The 17,956-nt window shown below is 39.5% G+C and overlaps 1 protein-coding gene across 26 annotated transcripts in view; it reads left to right on the top strand.

Moving 5' to 3' along the window:
* LOC146539746 (uncharacterized) overlaps positions 1 to 14,122 on the top strand; it is a 313,384-nt gene extending 299,262 nt beyond the window's left edge. For 15 of the 26 annotated variants that reach the window (XM_085207301.1, XM_085207298.1, XM_085207294.1 and 12 more), the window contains 15 exons: positions 800 to 979; positions 1,113 to 1,218; positions 3,433 to 3,530; positions 3,836 to 3,970; positions 4,460 to 4,486; positions 4,741 to 4,788; positions 7,364 to 7,468; positions 7,672 to 7,716; positions 7,803 to 7,865; positions 9,343 to 9,369; positions 9,526 to 9,579; positions 9,691 to 9,717; positions 9,803 to 9,838; positions 10,321 to 10,455; positions 10,704 to 13,133. In XM_085207301.1, the coding sequence (XP_085063427.1) occupies positions 800 to 979; positions 1,113 to 1,218; positions 3,433 to 3,530; positions 3,836 to 3,970; positions 4,460 to 4,486; positions 4,741 to 4,788; positions 7,364 to 7,468; positions 7,672 to 7,716; positions 7,803 to 7,865; positions 9,343 to 9,369; positions 9,526 to 9,579; positions 9,691 to 9,717; positions 9,803 to 9,838; positions 10,321 to 10,455; positions 10,704 to 10,898 (1,281 nt within the window). In that variant the 3' untranslated portion in view covers positions 10,899 to 13,133. Of the gene's footprint in view, positions 1 to 799; positions 980 to 1,112; positions 1,219 to 1,776; positions 1,866 to 3,432; positions 3,531 to 3,835; positions 3,971 to 4,459; positions 4,487 to 4,740; positions 4,789 to 7,363; positions 7,469 to 7,671; positions 7,717 to 7,802; positions 7,866 to 8,185; positions 9,049 to 9,342; positions 9,370 to 9,525; positions 9,580 to 9,690; positions 9,718 to 9,802; positions 9,839 to 10,320; positions 10,456 to 10,703 lie in introns of those variants that run through there. The other 11 variants (XM_085207281.1, XM_085207279.1, XM_085207280.1 and 8 more) reach the window with 11 other exon arrangements.
* The last annotated feature ends 3,834 nt before the right edge of the window (positions 14,123 to 17,956 follow it).

Here is a 17,956-nt window from a genome sequence, read left to right as displayed (position 1 = left end):
ACAGTGAATTACGAGATGAGATGTTAAAATTCTAATCTTATACCTTTGTATATTATAATGATTATTAATACTTTCATCAATAATTAGTGCATGCTTAATAAAGAATTTGCCAAAATACTGGATGTAAGTCGATCGACAAAGTAACGGTAGTCTATGGGTAGGGGAACTCAATTCTTACATACACCCCCATGTATGGGTAGCATTTTCAGTGGTTCAGCAGATATTTAGGAATTTATAATTTTATGGAAAAAAACAGATTGACAAACTCTCCATAGGGCTCAATAATACTCCTTTCGTACCAAATAATAGTAAAACTATCGCTCTATAATTCTTGAAAATAACAACGAAATAAAAAATATTATTTTAAAAGGTTAAATTCTAAAAACAATTCTAATTTCAGTTCAAACTAAAAAATATTACTGCGATTTTTTCTACAGTTTTTAATTTAAAAAACTATTGATATAAATAAGAAACAATCTTTAAAGTTTCATAAGGCTGGCTCTGAATTACACGTTAAGAAATTCAATTAAATCATGGACACAGTAAAAAAAGTTATTCTTATAATGAGAATTCTTATTAAAGAATAACATTTTTGTGTAGTAGTTTAAGGTAGTGGGTAGGGGACCCCTATCCATAAAGCATCGTTGATCCATCGATCGAGTTACAACCCTGTATATAATAAGATTATAATACATACATGTTTAAAATTCTAAGTCAGTTCCCCAATTATGTTCGAAAAACGCTTTCATTTAAATGGTTTTTATTTTATTTTTATAAAAGTGTTTTATAATGTGGGAAGGGAGAGCCAGGAGAGCCGGGATCCCCAGGCCCACCGGGGCCGCCAGGCGCGGAGGGCATTGCGGGCGCAGAGGGGCGGGCAGGTCCTGCGGGGATGCCGGGGGCACCCGGCGCGCTCGGACCGCCTGGCCCCATAGGACCCGCCGGCCCCATAGGGCCACCCGGACCTAGCGGCCATAAGGTACTATAATCCAATACTATAATATTATACTTATTCTATAATACAAAAGTTCTTGCAATAATTTACATACTAGATAGCTCACACGAGCAACTACTTAAGCTTGAACATAATACGTATAAATTAAATATTTCAGGGAGATAAAGGTGACAAGGGCGAGCGAGGCTTCACCACGACGCTAAAGGGCGACGCTTTTCCTACTGGCATCATCGAGGGTCCCCCCGGACCTCCTGGACCCCCTGGTAATATGCCTTTTATAGTACATTACAATTATGTCCAAGAACTGTGAATTTAGAAATAATTGGTAAACTAGAAATTGTAGCTTTTACCGCTATCAACATTTGTGAAATTAAGGAAAGCCAGTTTTTTATTTTCAATTTTAGTCTCGCTTAAACTTATAGTAGAACTAATTACTTTAGTAAACACTAATATCACGCCGCTACCACTGCGTGTTCCACACACGAGCTTAGCTAAGAGTGGCTTATGGTTTTTATTTGCTTTTCCTAATCACTAGCATTAAGACGAATAAGGGGAAAGATTCCTTTATAAGAGAACTAAATAAGAACTTAATAATTACATTAGCTCACATGTTACATATTTGCATCGGTTACAACATTTTGGTTCTCATTTATATTTCGCCCGTTCAGTATCATTTACATGCTGAATTTGTTTACAGTTTCTAATTCAGTCTTCTTTAATGAGAATTATGTAATCTTATACAATATCAATAACCAGAGATTTCAACATAGAATATAATCAAATAAGTCGAGTACAGTGAGTAGCGCGTGTGTGTGTTGAAGGCGCGGAGGGGGCGCGCGGGGAGCGCGGCGCGGCTGGCGCGCCCGGCCCGCCCGGCGAGCGCGGCGCCCGCGGCAAGCGCGGCAAGCGGGTAATGCCCACCGACCTCTGTGTCTTCTCTGTCCTCCCTGGCCTCTCTCTTGTGTAGTCCAGACGGCTGCTCTCCCGCTCTGCCCTCCTAGGCGGGCTCTATCGCTCTCTCTGACGCGCAACCTGTCGCAGCCTTCTACAATAATTCTTTGATTTTCTTTACTGCAAAATACTGCCCGTTTTTTTTATTCGAATACTCGGTCAAATATTTCACACTTACACTTCTCTACATTTCCAATCAGCAAAACGGTTGTTTAAAATAGGACTAAGCTTTGTATATGACCCTGTAACCGAATAAAATGGCGTTTCTCATGGAACCATTCCAAGGATTGCAACTCTGTCTTCTCGTCGACGCCGACGCCTGTCTCCACAGTCCACGGATCTTCGCATGAACATTAGCATAGAGCATGGCACGAGCACGCTGGCACGCGAGCACGCTTGCACGAGGGAACTGACTATAGGTGTTTGCTAACATGGTGTTGCGCGTAAATTGAGTAGAGGTACAAATGACACGTAACGCTAGCTCCGCACTGCGGCGTGACGTGCGACCGCGGCACCGGCGGCGGCGGCGGACCACGCAGGCGGGCGCGCAGGTGACGCTTTACTTTATTTACGCTTTTTAAAAACAATAAAGATGGAGAACCGATTTTGATTATTTTTTTTATTTAAAAGCTAGTGCTTCCCGTCTGGTCAATTTTTTTTGGTCTATGTCTGACAATGATGTCTATGAGTAAATGTGCGTGACAAATAGACGAATAACTCAATGTAGGGCCAACCGATTTCGATGATTCTTTTTTTATTTGTAAGAATATACTTCAAGGATCGTTTGGTCTAGCAGTGTGATTATGGGATCCGGTTGAAATTGAACAAGTTTGTTTTTTTTTTGGTAAAAATTATAATTATACTGTAATGTTGTGTTAATAGTAACAAGCAAAACATTGTTAAAATTGGTGTCAGAAATGAGATTCCTCATCGTTGCATTTCTTTTTTTACCAACTTCAAAAAAGAAGATATTCTCATTTTCAACCGACTTTAAAAAAAGGGAGAGGCTCCCAATTCGCCCGAATATTTGTTATGTACATTCTTGTCAATATGCCAAATTATTAGTTTGCACAAAAATAATACCTAATTAAAATTAAAGTTTTACATATATGACAACCACTACCTACTCGTTCGAAATGCTCATTATTAAAAGATCTACCTGTCACTTAAAATTAATTTTTAACAAAAAGACAAACTGATTTCTAACAACGAACTAAAAAGTGAAAAATAATTATAAAATATTTATTTTTTTTTAAATAATTTTATTTTTAAATAATTTTAATATATTTTTTTAATTAATTTTATTTTTAAATAATTATAAAATAATTTTAATTTTAATATTTTTTTAAAAAAATAATTTTATTTTTAAATAATTATTTTTCACTTTTTAGTTCGTTGTTAGAAGTCGCTTCTTCTTTTTGTTAAAAATTAATTTATATCAAACTAATATTAATAAAAATAATATATTGTGAAAAGCATTGACTTTAGTCATAATTATGATATAAATTGTGCATACGCTGTGACAGGGACCGCGGGCAAGGAGGGCTCCACGGGGCCGCGCGGCCCGCCCGGGCTGGACGGCCGTTCCGGGGACCCCGGTGTGCCCGGGCCTCCTGGTAAACCAGTAAGTTGCCGCTTTACCTTTTTTATTTTCACTTATTTCAAATATTATATCTCTATGCTTTATTTTATTCCAGTCGTAGCGCAGGGGTACAAAGCGTCACTGTAAAATCGACTGGTTATGGGTTCGATCCCCACTCGAGGAGATGAAATATTTATTTAAATCTTTATTTACATTTCAACACAAGGTTCCCTCTGACTACCCTGCTGTGTGCGGGATACGGCGTGAAGCTAATTTAATTTATTTATTTTATTGATGTGTAATTGGGACTGTCACTCGTCATACACTTACTTCACATTGTACTACAGGGTGAGACCGGACCGAAGGGCGAGAAAGGCGACTACGGCGACATGGGGTCTCCGGGCATGCTGGGCGCGCCGGGCCTGCCGGGCCCGCCCGGGTATCCCGGACTCAAGGGCGAGAAAGGCGACAAAGGAGACTCGGTTAATAACAACATATACTTTAAATATTTATATGGCTTTCAGACTTCTATAGCTACATTCACACTCTTGTGTCTCCCATTAATGCCGACAGAGACGTAACTGATCATGTTACCGGCACCGATACACTTTACTAAATTGGTTCCATATTTTTTCAGTTCTATTATCTTATAGTTGGATTTGTACAAAAAATATTCCTACTAAAATATATAATAGTCAGCTTCACGCTGTGTGTGCCGGATACACAGAAGGGTAGGCAGAGGGAACCTAATGCGAACCAGGGCGAAGAAATAGAAATATACATTTTATATAAATATTTCATTTCTTCGACTGAGAATCGAACCCACAGTCAAAATTCGTGTCCCTCCGCCACGACTGGCCTCAATATATAATTGATATATAATATATTTTAATAACATTTGATGATCAATGGCACGTCCTAACCGCTCGCTCTGTTCCCGGTCGCGCTTCCCGGTCGCGCGGCCCCAGCAGAAGTACCGGAAGCTGAGACGCAGGCAGGTAACTATCCTCTCCGACACTCACACGCGCGCACTGACTCACGCACACGAGCACACACGCACGCACACTAGAACAATGGTGTACAGTAATTATGTAAGGGACGAGCACACAACGTGGAGCACGTTATGTATTTTCTTTCATATCTTACTAAAGGCAATATGCTAATATAAAAAATTACTGAACTACCAGAATACCCACCCATATGAGTGTATCTCCGGAACTCCCCGAGCTGTTAATCTTTATGCCCACCGTTGAACTTGCAGGGAGACGGCACCGGCTACGAGCTCTACGGACACGAAATTGTAAGTTTCTATTTACTTCTAGACTTGCTGGATACATATCACCAATGCTACCAAATACGTGACGTAAAGTAATTCTTATCCACTTTCAACAATATTTATAGTTAAGTAGAGTCGATTTTTAATTGAATAATTGTAAGATTCTCGTACTTGGTTAACTAACGCACAATATGAGTGACTCGATGTACCTATAACAATATTCTTCTTTTACTTTGTAAGGTTTTCTTTTTATGTCATGCTCGAAAAGTAAACAAACATATTGACTGGTTTACACCTGACATTGGTAATTTGCTGTTCGGACGGTGTATGGCGCTAGAGTCTACCATCAAAGTCAGCCTTTGTGATCTGTGATAAGATCAGAAAAATCTTTGAGAAGAAGAAGACTAAGAAACGTAGACTTGCTCAGGGTCCTGCTCAAGGAAAAGAAGGCCGCCATCTTCGACAATAACACTTCACAATACCGGACCTTATCTGCAAAGGATATGGGAGAGGAAACAACTCACGCATACTGACCATCAATGAATCTCTGGGATTAACATAAGAGTCTGTAGTCATCATTGACATAAAATCAATCAAAAGTGCCATAAACGACGGCATGCCACATGCTGTCGTTGTGCTCACTAGGCACAAATGAATGCATATACTGCACCGACGCCGAAGAAGACACAGTCGGCAGTTTCATCCGTCAAGCCACCGAATCTTCAGTCACTTATATAATAGACTATAGAATAGACTATATAATAAACTCTGGAATTCAAATTCAAATATTTTTATTCAAAATAAAAAATTACAAGCTTTATTTTTTTAACGTCAAATAATTTACCACCAGTTCACTAAGGTTAGTCCCTCAGACCTGAGAAGAACCGGCGCAAGAAACTCAGCGGGACTTATTTTTTTTTAATTTTAAACAAATACATATTTTATTATTTCGACAGCGATACCTTTGAAACAGTCTGGACCTAACATTTCATTCCCTAGGCGTGTTATCATTTATAAAATCATTAATTTGATAATAATCTAAAGGTTATTAACACACAAACGTCTTTTCACATTTTTTTTAAATCGTGATATAGAAAATTCTCTGACGTTCTCTGGGATCCTATTGTAAAAGCGTACACATTGTCCCATAAATTAATTACGGAGTCGATGCAATCGAGTCACAGGTGCACTAAGTTTAAGCCTATTTCTAGTATTAATATTATGTACATCCCTAACTTTGGAAAATCATTAATGTATTTCTTAACATACATAAGATTTACAAAAATATATTGAGATGCAACTGTCAATATATTGATTTCTTTAAACTTTCGCCTCAAGGAGTCTTTAGGACCTAAGTTATAGATAGCACGTATAGCTCGCTTCTGAAGGACAAATATTGGCTGAATACTTGGAAGTAGCTGAAGTAAACAAGTCGAGCCGTTTCCACGTCAGTTAATCATCTATTTTTTTTAACCGCGAAAGCTGCTGACCTAAGTCTATTCGCCAATCCATCAACATGGGGTCCCCACTGTAATTTGGAGTCTACGGTGATACCGAGGAATACCGTAGAATGGACAGGATCTACGGGATCAAGATTCAAGAGTACATAAGACTTTAACAATTTTCGTGTCAGGTGTTTTAAAAATCATGCGTTTAATTTTGTTTTCATGGTATATTTCAGATATGGTAAATCATTTATATATATAAATAGAAAAAAGAAAAAAGGACCATGAATAGTCCCTTGTGGGACCCCCATGCTGATTACCGATCCAGGAGATTTCTTGTCATTCACGTCTATCCTCGGATCTGGCATAGAGACCAAGAAACGATAAATAAATTAAAAAGCAACAGAGAATACGGAACCCGAAACGAGGCAACGCAACCACCGGAATAGAGTAAACCATACCAAATTCAATCTTCAATTCTTCTGTTGTGTACAAAAGTATATTGAAATATAAATTTAAAAAGTCTAAATCACAAAAAAAACAAAAGGAAGGAAGAACAGAAAAGGATACCGACCACCAATGTCCGTTACTCTCTTTTTGCTCTGTATGCTGCAAGCTGCATTCTTCAGAAGTGCTTACACTTGTATAACGAAATAACAATAATGAGAAATGCCATCGAGCTCTGCAAGGATAGTGTAAATGAAAATTGTAAGGTGATATTTCATTGATTTTTATATCACGTGTACGAGTATATTGAAACTTACGAGCGAAAGTTATTTCACTATCAAGGAAATTTAATGAAGACAATCTTCGAATGTAATCATGTAATTTGGTTGTATACTTTTCAAGAAAATGTAAAATTAAAATTCAACGTTCTCTTTACCACCGCAAGGCTAGGCTCGATCCCGAGGGGCCGAAGATGTCCCGTCGTAGTCACGTAGTGTTCATGATTTAATGTATAATCTGTTAGCAAATGCAGCTTAATTAAATTGTTCCTAAACCCCCTCAATTATTATTTTGTAAATATATGCAATGTACAGAAGCGCCATTTTTACTTTCTTATTCTTATATGTATAGATGAAGATTTTATACTGCTATACTTTCCTGAGCGTTTTTATAGTAGCCAGTGGTTAATAGTAATTGTTCGTGTACAGATGATGGGTCCCCCGGGGGCGCCGGGGCCGGCGGGGGCCCCGGGCGTGGCGGGGCCGCCCGGCATCAAGGGCGACAAGGGCGAGCCGGGCACGCGCGGCAAGGCAGTACGTGCGCGGCGACGCGGGCACTTGCAAAAGTGCTCGTTGTAAACATTTATCTATACTTACTTGTTACGTTGTTTCATGCATGAATTGCTATTATAAATAAAATGTTGAATTGGACGACTCACAGTCACATATTGTGCCGCTTTAGCTTTCTTACTTTTACTTGTACATATTTGACAATGAAACTTTGCTTACAATTACAGGGAGAACGCGGAGAGAAAGGTGACCCGGGGCCGATGGGATTACCGGTGAGCTCCCTACTTTACTTAAGTTAATACATATGGTCTACTTTACTGGAGTAAGTTGAAGTTTAGAATTGGCGTATCATTTGCAGGGGCCTGTAGGTCTGCCGGGCGAGGCGGGCGAGCCAGGCCGTGCCGGAGACTCCGGGCCGAGGGTGAGTGTAGATAACGTTCTGTATGACATCATGTCACACTGACACGCCTGACCGCTTTCATCCTCTGTTGCAAAATATTATTGATCTATCATATCGTGCCAAGCTTTTAATTAACAAGGAACTTTCAAGGAGGACAGAGGTCGCGCGTGTCGGTGGCGCCTCACTGCCCACACTTAGACACACTAACCGACTAACCGACTGTAGAGCTGATAGAGCGATGATAGAGGATGAATATAGTGCATGAGCGTCGTTCCGTCCTCGGGCGGCGTCACGCTGTCACGGTGTCTGTACTAACCAGTAACGGGTCGGTGTGGGCGCAGGAGAACCGCTGGCCGCCGGACTTCGCCTTCACGTAGTGAGAGCGCGCACGCGCCACGCGCGCGCCTCCCCCCGCCGCCCGCGCACCGCCGCGCCCCCCCGCCCCCGCCCGCTCGCCCTGCGCCCCGGCCACCTCCGAGCCGCTCCTGCGACGCCCGCGGCCGACATTGTAAATTGTAAAATTTGTACGTAACTAGAGTAAGGGTTTCTATAATAAGACGTTACCAAATTTATATATAAGTGTTATAAATTGTATAAAACAATATTTTTCATGATTCTAGATAATATTTGTAATTACAGAACCTCTGTCGCGATCACCGCCACGTACCCCCCAATACCGTCTTACACTAATACGTGATCGACGACACGAGGGATTATTCTGTAATTGATGGCCATATCTGTATGTCACCTATTTAATGTTGTTCTACTGTATATTGTACTGTAAGCTAAGCCCTGTACTCTCGTCCTGTGCGTGTACTCGCCCTTTCTATTCGTGTGTTAATGTATATCTAAGGAACGACCCGATGTCGGCGCTCCGTCCCGGCCGCGCTAGTGTGTCGTCACCCGTGTGTACTCGATATTCTCATTACTATTGGTTCTTTATCCAATGTACAAAGTTGCGACAACCCCTAGGTTAAACGCGCCCTCTATGCGAGCGCCGACAGCTGCGGCTCTATGATACCCTTCCTGTATTTCTATCGACATGTCGTACTGCTGTAAGTGTACCTATTACTAATGATACTAATTAAGCGTTTAGTTTTTTTATGAAAGAAAAGTTGTCATTTGTACCATACTCACAAAAACGTAATATATTGTTGTTCACAGATTATTTTGAAGCAAAATAAACGATTGCATGTCGTGCATATTTTCGATCTTTCATTTATTTTCTCTTCCATTTCACACTCCTCTTCCATTTCCTGGCTCCGAAAGTGTAATGTGCGCACCCTGCATGCGCCGGCGGCATCGTTGCGGCGCATCCAAGACAATCATAACTTATCTATATACAGTATGTCTGTCTGTTGCATGAACCCTTTACTTGTGCATTCGATTATTACAAAGCCGAGAGGTAAGCTGATATATCATTTATGCTTCTAAATATCTCAACGAGCACGAGTTACATAGTGACGTTTGTACTGACTCGACCGTTGTTGCTCCACAGGGCCCGCCGGGACTCGACGGTATGAAGGTGAGTGTTTCCTCACTTCTATGTTCTTACTCTTAATATTATGTACATAAATTATGGTAACGGTCCCTTGTCGAATTCGAGCACTAATAATCTTTTGTATGATAATTACTACATTGTGTCTGGAGAGCGTAGTTACTGTTTGTTGGACTAACGCAGGGCGCGCAGGGCGAGCCGGGCGGCAAGGGCGAGCGCGGCGACCCCGGACTGCCCGTAAGTACCCAAGCTGTTTGTTGAATATTATAATTGGTACCTACTTGTTATTTATTTAATATGACATAACTAAAATTTTGTTAGCACTAATCTGGAATTGCAAAATTTCAGGGAACTGACGGAATACCGGGACAGGAGGTAAGTTGACAGACCGCGGGCGTAGAGCTACATAAGGTAACGAGTTCTACGAGTATATCTGCTAATGTGTTCTTTTACTCAATAGGGGCCGAAAGGCGACAAAGGATATAAAGGAGAGCCCGTAAGTAGACAATCTGCTTATTAGTTCTGTTTACTTCTCAGTCACGCTCACGCCTCACTCACCACTCACCACTAACTTTCCCTTCGCAGGACATCCCGCATGAGTATAACTAACCCTGACACCACATAGACACGTAGTGAGGACTTTGCTACTCCAAATATTATATAATTAGCTTTGATATAAACATGTGTGCTGAGCATAGACTTGCATCATAGAACCAAGTTGTGCCACACGGTATCTTCAGCGCACGGTGGTTATTTTATGCTTTATCTCTCTCTCTCTCTTTATACACAAAACATTTAAAGGAAATATATTATGTTGCACAATAGAAATATTAAAATATTCATATTCATTATAAGTCTTCATGATCATGTGTACATATTAAATAACTTGTATTTGAGCGAGAGATGAAAGCATAAAAGGGGGCGGCAGTCCTCCCCCTCCGAGATAGAGCGCGAGTAGTAACGAGTGGTGCTGTGCAGGGGCCGGCCGGCAAGCGCGGCCGCAAGGGCGACAAGGGCGCGCGCGGCGAGCAGGGCGTGCCCGGCCTGGACGCGCCGTGCCCGCTCGGGCCCGATGGCCTGCCGCTGCCGGGTTGCGGCTGGAGGCCCTCCAAGGTACGCGAGCTGTTTTTTTACTTTATTGATTACTAGTGTTTAGAGAGAGCTTTCTAACTCCTAACAATATAAGCTACCGCCATTACTAACTCGAGCTTCTTGGACTCTCTCGACGCACCGGTAATTCCATAGTTTTGCTAATCCAGCAGAGGAATGAAAAAATATTAAATTGTATATTTGGTCGCGAGGGTCCATGCGGGCGTCACGCAAATAGCGGGTAGATGGCCAGAGGGAGTAGTGGGAAGTAGTTGTCGGTGTGGCAGGAGGCGGCGCGCGAGGAGCGGCCGGGAGGGAGCGGCGCGCGCTCGGAGGAGGAGGAGGCCGAGGGCGAGGGCGAGGCGGAAGAGGCGGGCGAGTACGACGTTCGCGAGGACGAGCTGGACGCGCCGCGCGACTACGACGACTACACCGACAACGCGCACCACGAGGCGCACCGAGACTGACCCCGGCAGGTGCGCTTTACTCACCACGACCTACTCTACATTTATAGGTAAGACGCACGCACAGCCGTAGCCGCTGTGTGTAGAAACGTGAAATTTGGACAGATGTTTACTTTCGTAATCTGGGCATCCACTAAAAAGGGATTTTGAAATTTTTTAACCCTAAAGGGACGAAACAGGGGTTGAAAGTTTGTATGGAAAAGTCTTTAAATCGCGACCGATTTTTATAAATTTGAAATTTAATCTCTTAAAAGTGTTTCATGGTTTATTAGAATGCATCCCTAAGGGTGCAAATAAGCAGGCGAAGCTGCGCGCGTCCGCTAGTCTTAGGATATTACTTTTTACAAGTTATTCAAAACTGTCCACAGCCTAGAGGCTGTCATCCAAATCCATAATTATAAATTTAAAAGTAGTTCTGTTTGTATGTCTGTCTGTGACGCAAATACGGCCAAACCGCTCATCCGAAATTCAGATACCTATATGGTCCTAGTTACGCAAATAGAATAGCTAGATTTTGAAGTCGCTGAAGTTTATTTAGATAGTCCTCGCTTAAGTTGGGATAGCTTGCATCGGCATAATCGAGAATTGGGAGTAATAAAGAGTTTGTTTGTTGTGATTATTTGCTGTTTGTTATTAATTCATATTTTTGTTTGGTCTCTTTGCTTATTCGAGAAGTAGATTGGTTAGATATAGAGATAGGATTATTGAGGTATATATTTTTTTTATCAGCTTCACGCCGTATCCCGCAAACGGCAGGGCAGAGGGAACCTAGTATTAATCCCCCGACCCCGACCCCGTTTCCCACACTCTGCCGAATTCTGGAGACATTGCGTGTTGAGTGGCGGAACTCATCGCCGCGCTTTTGTCTCGACACCAGAGCGCAGAATATATCCACAACCAGCCGCGTTACAGTCACACTTTGTGCTTGTGCTGGACTGGCCTCAAATTTAGCTATATATTTGTGCCGGCTCTGAGCACTTTATGAAGTAAGCCCGGGTGCCAGCCGCGGTCGAATACGCGTGCTACGTCAAGGAAGACTGCTATTGCACACTCACACTCTCTCTCGGTCACTGTTGTGTGATCACTGTTGCGTAGTTTATCCAGAGTGGTTCCCGCTCGCCAAAATGCTCGCTTTGTGGGTGGATGTGCGACTGGAGAAGTGAGAGGAATAACTTCTCGAACACCTTGGAGATCTTGCTGAGGAGCATTATAGATCGGTATCCCTCAGCAGCCTTCTAAAAATATGAAACCAAATATATCGCGCTGTAATAATACATTCAACTCCAATTACCCAATACGTGCAAACGCATCTAATCTTCTTTGCTATAGAGGCAGGCGGGCGCGGCGGGCGCGCTATAAGCAAAACGTCGCGGGGCGCGGACGGACGCATGGCGAGTGGCGGGCCGTTTCGCAGCAAGGATGTTTTGATATTGTAACAACTTCTAAAGTACTTATTAAAATGAAAAACAGTAAAAGACAGTTTTGATCTACATTAAATGGCCAACGTAACTATACTTATTTGTATGCTGAGAGTAAAGGATAAGTGAAACTCGAGTGACATACAGCTGTCGTGTGCACGGTGAACGGTGACTTTCAAAAAAGAAAATATAGAATTATACCTTACCACTAATATGCCAGTCTTTCCAATTGATCTCCTAGAAAAAAATATTATAGACTTGGTCAATTTTATGTCAAATCATTACTTATTATTTTTCTTCCATAAAAATGAGTCACTCTGCCGTCACAGTTTGACTGTTAAGGTCACTAATAACAGTCATACTGTGATATATTGACGCTGAGACGCTGTCACCTCGTACACCTTTCTCCTTCCTAGAGGTAGAGTTGCTCAGTAAGTACAAAGTAAGTAAAGAAGTACAAAGTACGTCATGCAACTTAGGACTAATCGGTGTTGATAACACTAACACTAGGTAATCCATTTTAACATTTTTTCAATAATAAAGGTATTTTAACTAACGAGCTTAACTAGGTTTAATCGTTACTTTTTTCTTATTTAGTGATAAGGGGCTATTGGCTAATACAAAACATTCGCCGAACTTATACCTAGCTGATTGATTGATTTAAGAATGTGTGCGGCAGGAGGCGATGCTGGCGTGGCTGCGGCGGCGCCTCGAGCTGGACGTGGCGGACAACGAGGTGCCCCGCGCGCGCGCCCCCTCCGCCGCGCCCGCGCTTCTGCGCCTGCCCTGACCTGAGACGTGTTGCGGGCGCCCACCTATGTACATAACGGTCGCTCTGTGTATTTATAATTAGCTCAATCAAATGTGGTGTAGGTACTTTTCAAGGAAACAATAAAGCATGTCTATTTTATCAGTAATAATTAAAACATACGAGCGCGGTGCCGCCGGGAGGACGCGTGACGGCGCGGTGGACCACAACAGGAAAACCTCTCGTAGATTAGCGCGACCTCGCCTCGCTCGCAAGTACTCGCAACTGTAGCTGTAGCTCCTACGAAATTGTTTAGGTATTTGTTTTGCTCGAATATAACACACATTGATACAGATACACGTGTTGTACTCGTTTGATATTACATTCCTGTTCTTAGAACAAATCAATGTAACCAAGAGGTACAATTATAAAATTGTTTTATATTGTTGTAAATATAGATACTTTTATATTTCCATCTTTACAAATGTAACACTGTCGACTAGCGACTAGTGAATAATACTGACTACTGACTAGACGATGTAGCTTTTAATGAATCTTGTAATTATTTAAGTTGTAATTATTAATTATTAATGTTGAAACTTAAATGAAAGAAATATCAATAATAGTAATATAACTTAAGTAAGGTAAACACAACACTAAAATATAACAAATCTATATCATATGAATTTTGTAATTTTATAAGTAGAATAGAAAGTGAATATACAAAGTCAAACAGTCAAAATGTTCTAACCAGGTGATAGAACTTAGATAGTTGCCTACTGCTCTCTTAGAGACCAGTTTACATCGCGCCGCGTTATTTGTTAATATTTTCTTCACGAAAACCAACGAGTGATTTACCACACTAACGAATCTTATGATAAGTATATTTTTATTTGTTCTAAGTAATTATTAAAGTTAGTAAATACCTGTAGTATAATGATGTAGATTATTATTCAGATTTTAAAATTTACTTGATGAATTTGTAAATATTAGTAGAAGGATAAAATGTAATAAAATAGAAATAAGTTACCTTTTACATTAAAACAAAACTTACAATATGAGATAGCGACTTTTATTTTCTTTACGTTTTTCTCAACTCCCAAATCCGAAACAGACATTAATTAACAAATGACAAGAACGAAAGGACACATTAATGTCTACTGAATAATTTCTCTGCTCCTTATTGTTTATTATACGAGGGTGGCGTGGCGCAGCGGCACAGGGCACCCCCCTGTGGTGCGACGGTTGTGGGTTCGATCCCCACTTCAGGCAAAATAAAATAAAATATTTATTTACATTTATATATTCGTTTCTTCGCTCTGGTTTCGAGGCAATTAGCGGCGTTGAGTTCCGCCACTCAACACGCAATGCCTCCAGAATGCGGCGGAAAGTGAGGAAGGGAGTTTCTTCACAGTGGGTTTCCTATGCCTACTCAATGGGTTCTGAATACAGCGTGAAGCTGATTGACCCTTGACGGCAAAACAATTGATCTAATGGGAACACAAACTATTAAATGTTTTAAATACAATCACGCCTTCGTTCAACAAACCCGACAAGTGCGAGTCGGGCTCTACAAACTTTTTAACTACAAATGTACAGTTTTTCGATTTTTTCCTGAACAAGTCCTATCTTTAGATGGTAGCTGCCTTTCATAATTCTAGATTAATCGGAAGTATCCTATTAATTTTGATCCCCTCTATAGTGTCGAAATATACGTTTTTTGCTCAATTCATTATTTTCGATTCGATATTCCGTTTACTGTTTCTGAACGAGTAAATTAAATTAATCATTGACATCAACACATTTGACTGTCAGTCAATTCTATTTATTAAATTAATAATCCTGTAGTTCAAGCGGGCGAAGCCGCGGGCGGGCTGCTAGTAATAAATAATTTGATACTTTCGTTTTTTAAAAAATAGGGTACTACGATAATCACGGAGAAACTTGTATGGACCGACTAAATTTACTTGTCATTCCGAGAAAACGGGACATTTGTACGTCCCGATGGCATGCTTCGGAACACCGGAATACACAAGCGAAAAACGAGACGTCTGGTCACGGTCGGTCATACACAACGAGACGTAGACGGCTTTATAGACTTCTATTTTTTTTATGTAACGACTATAGACGCAAGGAAAATATATTTGGAGAATTCAATAAATATAGAAATGTGGTAAAAAAGCAATGAGTGAGATAGCAACACACTCATAAACAGTGAGCTGCTGCTTAGCCAGAACATAACAAAAAGGTAATTAAATCGTGATGTAAGCGTACGTAATTCTCATAAATTAATCATATAAATATACGTATTTCTTTGTGCACCGACTGACACTATAAAAGTTGAAAGTACGCTCTAATGAAGTAGTACTACAGCGGTTGTGGACGACACATTATTATTTTTTTTGAAACTGTGTCTATTACATACGGAGTTCCGCAGGGCTCAATCCTTGGCCCAACCCTTTTCTTGCTGTATACAGAGTGGAATTGTCAGCACCACTTTAAATGAAACCACAGTTTTAACTAGTCTATAAAAGCCTAATATAATTCGGAAAAAAAATAATTCCCAAAAATTAAAAAGTTATTTTTTCGAACAAAATAAATAATAAAATTATCGTTTTAAAATAAAACGCTGCCTCTTCCACCCTGTATAAACGAACTCTGCCAACTCTCTGTCCCAACTGCAAGATTGTCACATATGCCGATGACACAGTTTTACTTATATCAGGTAACAATAAAAGTAAATAGTGAAAATGCTATTAAAATAGTACATATTGGTTATCCTATAATCGTTTGTCTTTAAATGTATCGAAAACCATGTACATACCTTTCTTTATAAAATCTTCCACTCGGACACCCACTTCTGTCAATATTAAACTAAACTAAAAAATATTAAACTAAACTAAAAAAACTAAATGTAAATTTATTATATGCTCTTTTCCATATTCTTCTTCCCTTACAGAAAAACAAAATAAATACATATACAACCTGAACTTGACATTATATAATACGACAGAACGTCATAGCGACGCCTTATTTTATATAGATTTAAATAAATTTATTTTTAATAGCTGTAAGTTGACAGAAGATACGTTGTATCTACCTTTATATTTTAAGAAACAAATTGCTACTTTAGTAGCATATAATATACAAAACCCCGTTATACATGGTATAACGAAGGAAATTAAATGTACTAATAATACTTCTATAAAAGTATATGCTTCTATAAAGTATAATGATGTAAGTTCCAATTTAAACTAGACAATAAGACAATGCCTAGGTCATTTAAATTTAACATTGTACATCAGAATATGCAAGGCCTAGGAGGCAAAGAACTGGAACTAGAATTATTTCTAAAAAAAATTAATATACATATAATGTGTATAACTGAGCACTGGATCTCGAGATGTAACAATACAGTAAATATAGAAAACTATACATTATCAAGTTCATTTGTTAGAGAGAAGGCCATCCGCGGCGGTTCGCTTATATTAGTGAGAAATGATATACGTTGTAAATCGCGACCAGATATAGTAGCTCTCTCTGACGAACGCTCTATTGAACTGTCCTGCGTTGAATTCAATAGACATATTATAGTATGCGTGTATCGACCCCCCTCAGGTAGTTTTGAAGTATTTGAAGAAAAAATGGAGGATGTTTTGAATAATTTGAGTTCGAATACTAAATCTTTAATCGTTTGCGGAGACTTTAATATAGATATACTACAGGTGACATCATTAAGCCTTCGTCTTTTAAACTTATTTAAATCTTTTAATTTGTTTAATATTTTCTCTGAACCAACTCGTATAACGAATACGTCCGCTACTTGTATAGATAATGTTTTTTGTCATTGTGAGACTGTAGAAAAACAAGTTATTACTAATCTTAGCTCGGATCATTGTGGTCAAATGTTTTCGGTAATAGATAAAACAGTCGCAGAACGTAAACAAATATCAATTAGACCAATTACTGAAAATAAAATTAATCTTTTTAATAATAAAGTGAGTGAAAAAATTGCAAACTTAGAAATAACCGGATTAAATCCGAATCAGCTATATTGTAAAGTTTTTAATTTACTCACTACAGAGTTTGATAACATTTTTAAAGTTAAACAGATATATAAAAACTCGAAGTTAACTTTTAGCGACTGGACAACTGTTGGTATATACCGAAGCAGAAACAAACTATACGAATTATATAATATGAGGCAATGGAATCAAGATCCGGAGTTCTTGTTAAAAGTTAGAAATTTTTCAAAAATATTTAAAAATGTATGTGTTCAGGCGAAGGCTATGTATATAAGAGCAAAAATTTTGAACTCTAATAATAAAATTAAAGCTACATGGGATGCTATCACTACTGTAACTGGGAGATTTAGAGCTGTCAGTGAACCTATTAAATTAAAAATTAATAATATAATCTTAAATTCAGATTTAGAAGTGGCAAATACTTTTCAAAATTTTTTTTCTGATATATCTACTGAAGTAACACGTTCACTGCCATCATCTCCTTCGGAAGCAGAATTAATACTAAAAACCCATGTAAATAGTTGTAGATAAAATTTTGTGTTTAAGAATGTGTCACCAGATGAAATTGTCAAAACTTTTAAAAGCCTTAATTTAAAGAAAACTGGTGACTTATGGGGCATGTCTGTTAAAGTTTTTAATTCAATTATACCTAATATTGCTCCTTACCTTGCTTTAATTTTTAACAATTGTGTAGAATCCGGTACTTTTCCTGTTTTAATGAAATATAGCAAAATAGTGCCGCTTTACAAAAGTGGAGATAGATCTGAGCCTGGAAATTACAGACCGATTTCTGTTTTGCCATCCTTAAGTAAAGTATTTGAAAAAATAATGTTCAACCAGCTCACAATTTTCTTAAATATTAACAATTTT

Source organism: Heliconius melpomene, chromosome 3 (assembly GCF_056956725.1).
Source record: "Heliconius melpomene rosina isolate 202511_hmr_F chromosome 3, ASM5695672v1, whole genome shotgun sequence".
Lineage (NCBI taxonomy): Eukaryota > Metazoa > Arthropoda > Insecta > Lepidoptera > Nymphalidae > Heliconius > Heliconius melpomene.
The sequence above is the reverse complement of the archived record's forward strand: the minus strand, read 5'-3'. Positions and strand labels throughout refer to the sequence as shown.